We start from the raw sequence: 13,008 nt of genomic DNA, 5'->3' as shown, positions 1-13,008 counted from the left end.
TTTATAGGTCTGCCTTGTTTAACATCAATGTGGTTTGGTGGTTTTTATTTTATCTTGTTATGTTTTACTTTGATTAAAAAAATTAAATGTTTAAAAAGTAGGAGATTAATAAAAAGGCAATGTCTTTGAAATAATTCTCCGATTACCTAAATTTAAAAACCAATCTCTTATTGATAAAAATAACGTCTATGATAGATTTTTTCATTCTTTGCTTTATGTTTGACTTCTGATACCCAGAATACAGCTCTAGGATTTGGTAGGCAAAAACCTAGTCATTCAGAATTTCTAACAGGGTTCAGTACCATTAGGGCCGATCCTTTACTTATATAGACAGGTAATAAGCTCCTTAAATTTCTTAGCTCATGTTTGGCTTTGATCCCCCCCCCCCATCATATTCACAAGACTATTTTGTGGAGAGTCACCACCATCACCAAGATTATATATCAAAATCTGGGGTCATGTGTTCAATGACATAGCACTTACTAGACCATAAGAAACCATAGTAGTAAAGTTCCAGCCCCACAAAAAGAAATGTCAATATAAACATGACTGTAACATCCCACATACTATCTGGAACTAATTTCCAATTCTTTGAAGAACTTATTATTGGGCTGCAGAGATGGCTCAAGAGCACTGACTGCTCTTGCAGGGTCCTTCCTGAATTCAATTCCTAGCAACAATATGGTGGCTCACAACCATGTGTGATAGGACCTGATGCCCTCTTCTGGTGTCTGAAGACAACTACTTATATACATAAACTAATTCAAAAAATAAAAGATATTTACTACTACTGTCTGTTTCTGTCTCTCTCTCTCTGTCTCTCTGTCTCTCTCTCAAACACACACACACACACACACACACACACACACATACGGTGCTTGCTTACAGTGAATTGGAGGAGGTGGGGTGGGGGATAAGACTGACCAACCTTGCCTCAAAATAAAAAACAATGAGAACAAAAAGATTAATTAACAGAAGTAGGAAATAGAAGAGGTAAAGGAATGTATGTAAATAGCAAAGTAGAACAGAAAGGAAGTTCCCAGGGAAAGAAGGGGAAAAACAGAACAATGAAGACAAAATATTATGACATGAACATATAAAGGTGCCAATGGTAAATATATTTAATATCTAGTTCATTCCAAAATGGGTAAAAGTTTCTACTGTTCACAGCATAAAAGCCTGTTATGTAGATTGATAGTTTAACTACCCTGATATATATAAAAGCAAACCCATATTGAATATTTGTAAACTATTAACATTATAAATATCTTTAACTCTAAACATTTAATTCATAAAAGAAAAAGAAATTCTAAAACTGACCCTGCATGACAATAAAAAAATTAAATTTAGGAATGAAAATTTGCATGAAAGATGGTCTATGTGAACACTGGCTTTGGTTATATGGGTGCACTCAGATTTTGCACATTCCATATAACTTTTACTTCTAGAAGAAAATTAAAATATTTAAGACTACTTATAACTATGAATGCTGACCCACTTAGGAAAAACTGATCCATGTATGGAGAATTATAAAAGCTCTGCACCATTTTAAAATGAATAAGAAAAGTTTTTTAAATAAGATATAAAATGATAGGTAGAGAAATAGTTGAATCTAAGAAGAGTTGAGGAATAGGCTTGAAAATGACCAAAATATAGCCTCTAATAAAGGTATTTGTTAAGAAGAAAAACATTAAGTAATAAGTATAATAAATGAAATATCAATGGCAGATTCTAAGTATTACATATGTTATTATAACACTTTGTCTTTATATTTGCTATTTTATATAATTTCAAATAGGAAATATGGTATCACATATATTTAGTTGTATTTATTACCAGAACCTAACTCTTTTTGAAATGTAAACTACCAGATGGGATAATCTCAAAACTAGTCCAGATCTTCTATAAAGAAGGTAAGGACTCAATTTCCCTTACATTGCCATTTTCAATGTCCATGATCCTTGGATATGAATTTAATTTCTTTTTGTGTATAGAATAAAGATGACTTGTGCTCTAAATATTGTGAAAATTTGGGAAGGAAATAAAGGTAGTATCATATCCAAGGCCTTATGCATGCTAAGTACACATTAAGAAAACTAAACTATTCTTCAAGCTTGTAAGGAATGTCAAAGCTATTAAACAATTTGGAGGGTTCTCTCCCAGTATAAACATTAACATTCTTTTAAAGAACTATTAAAAGTGCTTCTTTGCAATTTTACAATAATTTATAGTTACTTAATGTTACAGAGGTTAATTTTTATTAAATATAAGAAAACTCGAACAATTAAAAAAGTCTAACGTTTACTGTTCTCACAGCATATTAACATAGCTCAATTTTGAGTTTTCTCAGTTATAAGATTTTTATTCATATTTATTCGATACTAGATATTAAGTAGTTTTAAAAGATTGATGAAAAGTGTTATTACTCACCAGTAACAGTACTTTTACAACAAGTAAAATGAAAACTACTTCTATTAAGAACCTGAGGTACAGCTGGGCAGAGTGATGCATTCCCTGAATCCCAACACTCCAGAAACAGAGGCAGGTGGTCTTCAAAGCCAGCCCGGTCTACCTACATAAGTTACAGTACAGCCAGACCTACATGGTAGGACCATCTCAGAAAACAAACTAACCAACCTGAGGTACTTCAAAGATTCCAGACTTCCAAGCCCAGATCGGTGGTATGCATCTATGAACCTAATACACTTGGAAACTGATGGGGTTAATATGGGCTACATACACTACCACACCCAATCTCAAACAAGCACACACAAACCGAAAACTCTCCTTTTTTCTACATCAATGGGTTAGTGACTTTCAGTGTAATAATTATATTTACTTTCTCCTCCTGTTCATCTCAAAAACTGAGCTTTATTGCAAAAACAAAATCAAGGCAATAATTCCAATACCTGGGAGGCTAAGGCAGCAGAGTCTTAAGTTTGAAACCAGTCAGGGTTATACAATGAGACTGTCAAACAGAAGCATAAAAAATGTAATGAAAACTGTTGAATAAAAAATCTGTATGTTTCATCAACTGTTATTCTTTGTTACTTAATTCTACCAAATAGCCTAACACATTCATGCACTTAGCATCTATTTCATGAATCCTTCATCCTTCCCAGGGATGCCCGACAGGGAATCAGAAAGATAAAGAATTCATTCCTTATACTGGGACATTCTACAATCCTCCAGCAAAAACTGACCCTCAACTTAAATGGTGTTATATTCATGTATAAAAAGAAAAACATGTTAGCAAAGAGTTAACTTCATGGGGGTGATGAGTCGACGCTTTACATAAGAAAAAAAAGTATGATACAAAGATTAAGGTGATTTTTTTTAAAAAGTAACTGAGAAAACCTTTATATTCTCAGAAATTAATGGTCAATTCTTTTTTCCCCAAGGACGGGCAATGCTGACTAAAGATGAGATAAAGTATGCAAACCATTTTAAATGCTCTCATATGACAAATGTATCCACTTCTCTGGAACTATGGTAGTGGTTTTATGTGTGCTTATTTTTTGTTTTGATTTTTGTGATAAACAGTCTTGCTATCTCAATTGTATCCCACTCTGGCCTTAAATTTGACATCCTCTTGCCTCTTCCTAAGTGCTGGGATCACACCACCATGTCTGGCAGGTAATTTTTTTTATTAGTATTGAGAACTACACAATCAGATTTGGATTTTAAGACTATGGACTAGCAGTTACTGTAATATCAGTGGAAAAAAATCACATTAATAGATAAGAGTTAAAAGTACAGAGCATGTGATGCCAAAACTGGATAAAACTTAAATACAATTATTTTCCCAAGCCTCCACAGGGAGAGCATAGTGCCTGCTTTAGTGAGCTTGGATTCCAGGTGGTTTGTGTTGTGTACATACCCGTCTTCTGATAATGTACTTTTGCCTATTAGTACTATGCATATAATCCTCTCTGATCAGTGTACTAGCGAACTCTGGAGCTCACTCACATAGGCCTACATGAAGACAACATTTCTGGACAAGTGGATAAGTTTTTACTCTTCTAACGACAATCAAACTTTGCAAAATTTCTGTTCAAAAGTAGTCTCAGAACATTCTAATCTGGGGATTGGAGGGCAGATCCAGCCAGGGATGGTTCTGGGTTTTATGAACAATGAAACAAACTGTATCCTTTTAGTTATTTATCACTTTAGTCCTATACACATTCAGAGAAAGAGAAAGAGAATAAAGATTTAGATGAGTAAAAGATGCATTATGGAAAGGAATACACACAACAGAAAAAAATGACTGTCTGAGCTAATCTATCAATTAAAATAGAGAACCATGCAAACTAAACGGTAATTCCTTTCTTTCTTTAGAGTTTATAAAGAGAAAACCCAAACAGCAACCTGAGACCTTGAATATTTCCACTCATGTAGCTGGCTGCACCCTTGCATATACGCTCAACTTTTCTATTGCTTTGGTTTAAATAAAACTTTCTTGCTATTTTGCAAATTTCAATTCTGTGAATATATGGATAAGTGGCCAAGAATCTGGAAACAGAATGCCACTTCTGACCAATACTGACTACAGGTAACATCAGTATTCCAATTTCCTCTTTAAATGTATTTGTAAGTTAAATGGCATATTTAATGAAAAGTTGACTGAGAAATAAAACCTGAACTCAATCACCACCTTATTCAGAAGATCTACAGGGAATCAGTGATCTCTTTCCTTCCTCTTTTAAATATAAAACACTGTAAAATGGAAAGAGTATGCTACCATAAGTAAGGCCAACAACTTATTTTTAACACAACCCTAGGGTAAGCTGATATGAATTAGATCCAAATGTACAAAACAATTTAAATCAGTTAAAAGTATTAAAACACCTTTTCCACAAAATGATTCATCTTCATCATTTTACTTTTTAATATTAGCTGAAGAGATTAATTTTAAAAGTTCATTTATGGAACTAGAGAGCTGGCCCAGTAGTTAAGAGCTCTTAACTACTCTTGTGGAAAACCCAAATTCTGTTCCCAGACCCCCAGGGTGGGCCACTCACAACTTTTAATTCCCAGGTCACATACATGTACAGCATATACTAATACACATACACATAAAAATAAATCTTTAAAAGAACCTAATAATTTATCTAGTTTAATTTTAACTGAATATTTCGAGCAGCAGGCAAGGAACTAATCATTAAGTGAATACTTACACAACTTCAAAGTTTGTCTATCATGATTATTTGACATATTCCAGAAATAAACTTAATTTCCACTAAACTGATACTCTTGAATTACTTCAGTTTTATAGTTCAGCTAAGAAATTCTGAATTACTTAAAATCATAGATAACTTACCTTTCAGATTTCAGATAATTTTATACTTTTTTTCTATACAACAAACCTAATTTTCAACATTCTATTCTGTTGTTGCTCTTAAAATACATGCCTTGTTGGAGGCCATCATTTTTGGTACTATGGAAAGACGACTGCTGACATCTTTTCTAGTGGTAGCAGGGACAAGGATAATACCCTTTCTGCCCAGCATTCACAAATTCAACCATTTGTTTTCATCCCTCCTCATGTATTTATGCCTCACCAATGCATGCTCGGAATGTAACCCAGCACAGAAAAGAACACTGATAAAAAGACATGCCCAAGAGGTAGACGAGAGCAAGCAAAGCCATCACTTCTCTAAGATACAAATCAAACCTATATTCCTCAAAACAGAAAAATTTCTGTTCAAATTTTTTAATTCCATTGCATATGGAAACAATGAGTGCCCTTTCCTCTCATTGTTTCCTTTTAAAATTCTAACGTTTCTGAGTCCATGTTTCATATATCTTTTTACAAGTGACAAAAACGACAATAGAAACTTCATTCTAGAATATTCTAATGAAGTAGTGAGGGCTGAAATTATATTTTCAAAATTTGATTCTAGCAGTTACACAAAATTGACAATAAACATGACAGCAAAAATTATATCTAAATATTAACATCTTACTGTTTCTTAACACTTATTACCTTAATAAACAAATGCTACTAGAGGCTAGGCATGTAGCCCAGTTGTGGCACACAACAGCATGTACAATATCATAGGTTCAAATGCCAGAATTGAGATGTTAAACTACCTTAATATTCAACAAGTCTAAGCATAATATACAGAAATACTAATCTTTAAATATTTTAGAACCCAATTCAGTTATCTACCATCTCTAAAGTAGTCTCTAATGTCATAAACCTGCAAGTATTATTCACCATATGTAAGTACACTAAACTAATTTATTCACAGTATTTTATCTTCTTATTCAATTAGATGTTTACTTGGAAAATTCAGTTAAAATTCAAATAAGTTTAACTCCCTAAAATCTGCTTCTGCAGACAACTTACCTGATTTGTCTGGCTACTTAAGTATGGCTCAAAATCATCATCATTTACAGCATCTTTTTGATGAATCGAACCATTTTGTACTGAAACTAAGAAAACATATTTGTATTAGAAGTGTTGCAATTATCCTTATGAAATTCACAGAACAGTTTAACATTTGATAAAATTTTCAGGCCAACTCAGGAAAAAATAATCCTGAGTTCCTTCATGTTTGGTTTAAGAGCAATCTTAAGGATAACCTATAGAGAAAAAAAAATATAGATAGATAGACAGATAGATAGATAGATATGTATAATGTGTGCCACAGAAAACTTAGAAATTCCATGGTCCATAAACTCAACACTATAAAAGCTGTATGTAGAAACTCCCACTTACTAAAATCTTAAATATCCCAATTTCAACATTGTAGTGAGCAAAGTAACATAAAAATATTGAAAAGGGCTCAGGGGTCCCTAAAAATGTTTGATTCTAAAATAACTGCGTAATGCTGTAAACAATACATTTGAGTATGTCACCATACTTTATAAGTCTATTAATCTGATGTTAAGAATTTATTTCTTCTGTAACCTTGAATTCTCAATCCTACTTTACCTTGTAATGGAAATACAACACCAGGTCCAACCTTCAAGTAACTATTTGTGACTTAAAAGTTTCAGTATGAAAAATCTACAAAGGGCTGGGTATGATGCCCCATTGAGTTTATCACAGCACTTGAGAGACAGATGCAAAAGGATCACAATGTCAAAACCAGTATGGACAACACAAACAGTTACCTAGCAGATTGGGCTATGTAGCAAGATGCTGTGATTAAAAAAGTAAAATAAAAAAACCCTTATGTTGTTCTGGTTTGTTTTTCTGACAGTCCTGGAAGTACAAATCCAGGTTCCTGTGTATACTACAGAAGCACTCAAATTAAAATCTGTAAAGCTTTTGATTCTCTAATACACATGTGTGCACACACCTTGATTCTCAAAGGCTTAGAATCACTGGTGAAGTGTGTGTTTAGCATGCACTGAGGTTTTGAGTTCAAATTCAAACATCAATAAATAAGACTTTCACATAAAAGTAAAACTACAATTAGGACACCAGAGATGATGATGATGATTACTCATGAAACACATGAGAAAATAAATTACAAGATAAATTAGAATATCACACTAGCTAAAAAATTATCTCATAAACACTGTAAAATATGTAATATTTAGATTCAAGAAAAAATTAAAAAATACATGTGTACACTGTCTCAGTCCTGACTGAGTGCAGCATATAAAAACACCTCCTGTATTTTAATTTCAGGTCTACTACCAAGGAGGTAGGTCATCTCCAGTAGCAATCTAAGCTCACTAATCTATTGATGATTATTTATGTTATTCAGTGTCTATTGCATCTCATCTTGGTATTAAATGGACATGTTCAATAATCTTTATAATGCTAAATATTACAATATCCCAAATAAAACTAAAAATTATACTGAACTAGAAAAACAAAGGTTAGAAAAATAATAGTTGATATGCTATCAATATGAAACTGTTACTGAAACATGAAGTGAAATAAGCGATTTGTGAAGAATGTCAATCTTAGAACCACTTACTGCTCAAAACTAAAATGTCACAAAGTATTGCCAACTAATATGGGGCTAAGTTTATCAGAACATGAACTCTTAATTTTGCCCTAAGTGTACATCACCTAAAATCTAATATTGTTAGTAAGCAGTGACTTATAAGCAAAGAACTGTAAAAATCTCTTAGTTCTTTGCCATCCAGTAAGTATCAGAGATGGCTCAACAGTAAAGCTACTCTGAACATGAAACCTTCATATCTGACATCTATGATAAAATAACCATCAAAAGTGACCCAAAAATAAATGGATTCTGATTCTACTAACAAGACTTAATTGTATTATCAGACTTCATCAAGGCTAGACTTGAGTTAAATATGTCCCCAGATTAAAATATGTAAGTTACTATAAAAAAATTAAAAGCAGGTTGTCACAGGATATATCCAACATCATCTGAGCACTGAGGTAACCACAGCAGCCCCAGCAATTTGACTGAACCTTCTCTTCTCATTGGTTTGACTATTCTTTCATCAACAATGGCAGTGCAGGCACAGTCTTTTACTTTTTGTGGGTAGGGGGAGTTTCCTACTACTGGACTGCTAAACTAATATGCAGACTAGTCAGTGTTTAAAACAGCCCATCCTTTCTATTACTTGTGTCAATTAGTTCTTGGTTATCTAGCCTATACTGCCAATATAATCAAAAAAACTATCCATTTAAAGGCTCCTAATAAGATATTAACTAGCCCTTTAATTTCAGAAGCATGCTTTTCTTAAAACAACTGTTTTATAAGAATTTAGTTGTTGAACATTGTTTAATGACAATCTAATGTCTCAGAGACTGAAAGTCAGTGAACAGTAATAAAATCTAACCCACATCTATATTGTGTAAAAGTTCTTCAGGGGAAAAAAGAACAGATGACTTACATGATTCTTCGCCTGTTTCCTCTGCCCTATGAAGCAAAGTCAAATCAAGATAGAACATGGGCCTTAGAAGCCAGGTGGTTCTCTGCTCTGGTCCTGACTACATCAAGTTAGGAAAGTCAACAGATGTGTGCATCATGTTTTCCCACCTACAAAAACAGCGACAATACCATATACCCTCTATCTCCTTACAGGAATGTTGTGAGGATTAATAATAATATGAAGCCAAAATAATGAAAGTATGGTGCTTTGAAATCATTTCTTGGGGGGACAGAGAGGAGATACAACATTTTGCCAAACATACTACCTTTCTGAAACATTCAAACAAACAACTTCCACCTAATTCTTTTAAACTCCAGTTGTAGAAAAGGTGTGTGTCCCTCCTACAGAAAGAAAAAGGAGGAGAAAGGAAACTGCATCTATGTGTTGCTTACTTACATAAACTTAGAGGACAAAAGAAAGGACAGAGGGAAGCCCAAGAGAACATCTGACATACAAATGAAGACACAGCAAAAGTTCTTGTTAACAAAGAAAATTATCAACCAACAAATAATTATCCTTATTTATTCTACCCATTCTTACTTATTAATTTTAACCAATATCCTTTCATACTATCTGGCCAAGAAAAATAAGCACTTGTGACATTTCACATAAGAAAAATATTTGGTCAAAAAACCCAAAAAATCAAGAATTAAATATGTAAAAAATGTATACCAAAAGTCAAGAATTATACTTCAGAAGCATTTTTGCATTCACAAATAAACTGACGGAACTCCTTTTCATTCCTTTATTGTAATAAGGCTGAGGAATATGCTTGAAAATATTTTGCAGAAAAATAGACAATAAAGCAGGGTGTTAGGCTAACAATGTCAACCAGTAATTCAGAAAACAGGGCATGTCAGAAGTCATATTAAGTCAACTAGTTTCAAAATTTTAACTCATATCAATTTCTTAGGAACATAAAGCTCTTAAGCTCTAAATTCAAAATTACAAATCTTATCTTTTTGTAAAGCAAAAAGAAAAAAATACCCTATATTTTCTGCCTGGTATCAGTATACAGACTCACAATAACATAATTTCACTAACTTAAAATTAAGTAAACTAAGGCAGAAGTTTTTCAAAAACACACAAAAGTTCCTAACAGCCACTTGCTAGTAGCTGTGACTTGGCTTGTAATGTATGTGTAAGGTTATTATGGTTTCTATCATTTTAAGCCAAAAGTAGCTTTCCTTCTCCTCCTCACAAGAGGATAAGAAATAATTGAAAAAACAGCAACTAGAGCAAAAAGCTATTGCAATTATAATAATCCCTCTATTATCAAAATTTAGTTATTTTGTTTACAAAAGAGAAACTGTAACAAAAATGTATAACAGACTTAGTAAATCAGTAGCTCCATATGGTACTGGAACAGGACTACAAAACAAAATCCCAGTCTATAATCTTCATTCTAGGATAAAATTATTAAAAAGTTATAAAATAAAGGAAAATTTGCAGGAAAAAAAACTATTCAAAAAATAACTTGTGTGGGTATCTAAAACAACAGAAGCGATACTAACAATCTAAAATTCTCACCTGTAAAATTTAAGCAGAGAGTGATGCAATCTATAGCTAGCTAGTCTCTATCAGCTGATTTATAAGTATATCAGCAGACAGATCAATAAGTCATACCAAAATGAAGTGAGTCTCAAGGAACCAAAAGTGTGGTAATACAGAACTACAGAACTAGTTTATAATACCCAATCTGGATGATCTACTTTGTTTTATCAAAAAAAAAAAAAAAAAAACAAAAAACAAAAAAAAAAACAACTTCATAGCCGTCACTTACCTTAAAACAGGTAACATAAAATACTTAGCATTTCAAACAGCCTTGCAAAGTGCCATAGTTCTAGAATAAAATAGTTTATACTAGGCAATAATGACCAGAAATTTCAGATGATCTCAGATTAGCCAAAAAAAGGAAAAGAAAAAAAATTCCTCTTAAACTTACAAATGTTTAATAACTAATTTTAAATTAACCTGTAATTCTGAAGTTTACAGTTATAACTAAAATAAACGAATTCTATGAATTAAAAATTCCCAAATGTTCACATGCTAAAACGCTAATTAAAATAAAGTTTATTAGCTAACACACTACAATGTATTTAGTATATATATAAATTCTTATATAAAATGTAGTGTTTCAAGAAGAAAGTTATTCTGGGTAGAGCACTATTATTTCTAATTAACTGCCCTTGCCACGTAGAAACCTTGAAAAAAATATTAAAAGCATCAGTAGAAACATGAAACCTACACCAAAAGGGCTATTAAGATCTTATTTTTTAAGTAGTACTTGATTACTGGGGAAAGAAAAAAAAACCCAAACAAACAAAAAACAAACAAAAAAAGGAAGGGTAACTGTATTTAGTGTCATTTCCCGCACTAGAAAAAACGTTAACAAATATATAGCTCATTGTAATGTTCTTTAATTGGCACCACCTCAAGAAAGGAGTTATTGTTCTACACTAATCACATGTTAATGTCATGTTTCAGTCAGCTGACAACTTTGTTCCACAAGCAAAAATACAAAAAACTACATTTATGTTTTAGCTGCCTTACTTTTAATGGTGGTTTTTAAATAGCAAATCATATAATACTAGCAATAACTGCACAAAAAATTTCCTTCTCAGGCTTTTGTAAGTAACCAGATTGAGACACACCTTCCAATCAGAGCCATCCACTAAGTTACATACTTGTTACAAGTTCTATACTGTTGTTGCCTCCTTGAAAGCAACTTCTATGGAATCTGTGATTAAGGGCGTGATTTTCACCAATGTGACATAGAACGCCATGTGATCTGCCAAGTTCAAATATAATCCAGACACTTTAAAAACTTATCTAACTGTACACAAATGTAGAAAAAAGTATGACCTAAGTTATGTAACAAACATAAAATGGTAAACTGAAGAAGTAACATTACGTTCACTGAAATACAACCAAGACAGCTGTTTCTTCCTTAGTACTTCGGGTTCTACAAACGTAGCTTCGAACACAGGAACTATGCAAATGTTGGCTGTTAGGTGCGATGGATGTTTTTCTAACCTTTATATTTAGAAAGAAATGCAAAAACAAGAAAGAAACTGCTTACAGTTTAAAAATATCATTAAGGGAACTACTAATGGGTAAAAACAAAAACAAAAACAAACAAAAAAAACTCACCTTTATTTCCTTGCCCTTTAGGTCTCTGAAGCAAGACGAAAGATGTGGTAAAGAGGGGGAGGGGGAAGAAAAGTATGTTAAACAGAGACATTATTGGAAACAAGTTATTCAGAACAATCCGCGTAGGTGTGAACCCCACTAGATCCTCCGCAACCGCTCCCCCCGGCCGCCTCCCACTGCCCCTCCGCATCGCCTCCAGCACCCGCCGGCTCCTAGCCCCGCGGCGGCCGCCGGGACATCCGGCCCTCAGTGGTCACGGGCGCCAGCCACAGGCACAGAGACGCCCGCGCTCAGGCCGGCCTGGGCGGCAGCCCGGACAACCAGCACCCACGGCGCCGTTATGGAGCTAGCGGCCGCTAGAGGAGCCGCGCCGCACGCGAGGGTGGAGCTCTGCGGCTCCGGCCTTCGCCGAGCCGGGGCCCTGCTCCCTCACCTGATCCACGCTAGTGGCTGACATTCTTCACCGTAACCCGAGAGGAACCGCCGCCGCCTGGGCCTCTCCGAGAGCACTCACAGCAGTCGACTGTCGCCCTCGCGAAGCTCTGCCTTTGCCGCTGCCGCTCTTGTAGGCTCCAGGAAGCGGGCTCGCGCTCGGGAGTCGCGGAAGGGGCCCGAGCTCGCCGCCTGCACACTGCTCGTCCCCGCTCGTCCTCCGATCCTCGGGCCCACAATGGCGGACAAGCTCCAGAGCCCCACTTCCGCTCCGGGCCGCCCTGACCTTCCGCTATCCAGTCTGACGTCCACACACACCTCGCAGTTCCTCCCCCACTCCCGCCACAGGCTCGGGCTCCGCCTCCGCATTGCACGTCACCAGAGACTGAAGGGGGTAGAGACGAGAAGGCGAAGCTGTACTTTAGACGCATGCGCGGGACTATCAGGCCTTGCTGGCTTTGAAGCTACAGAAGGATTCTGGCAGGGCAAGGGGACTCAGCCACCATTGCGCGCTGTGGCAGCAAAGCCTGTGTGGTGTGCAGGAGCACGCTC

General features: G+C 35.0%; 1 protein-coding gene across 6 annotated transcripts in view; it reads right to left on the bottom strand.

Annotated features, from left to right (window-relative positions):
• Ythdf3 (YTH N6-methyladenosine RNA binding protein F3) overlaps nucleotides 1-12,724 on the bottom strand; it is a 33,955-nt gene extending 21,231 nt beyond the window's left edge. For 2 of the 6 annotated variants that reach the window (XM_006232168.3, XM_063282039.1), the window contains exons 1-4: nucleotides 12,458-12,569; nucleotides 12,025-12,049; nucleotides 8,833-8,978; nucleotides 6,353-6,438 (exon numbers count right to left, since the gene is read on the bottom strand). In XM_006232168.3, coding sequence (XP_006232230.1) covers nucleotides 6,353-6,438; nucleotides 8,833-8,890 — 144 coding nt within the window. In that variant the 5' untranslated portion in view covers nucleotides 8,891-8,978; nucleotides 12,025-12,049; nucleotides 12,458-12,569. 6 annotated transcript variants of the gene reach the window in all.
• Nucleotides 12,725-13,008: the final 284 nt, after the last annotated feature.

The sequence above is a fragment of the Rattus norvegicus genome, chromosome 2 (assembly GCF_036323735.1).
Source record: "Rattus norvegicus strain BN/NHsdMcwi chromosome 2, GRCr8, whole genome shotgun sequence".
NCBI lineage: Eukaryota > Metazoa > Chordata > Mammalia > Rodentia > Muridae > Rattus > Rattus norvegicus.
This window is presented reverse-complemented; position numbering and strand designations above follow the sequence as displayed.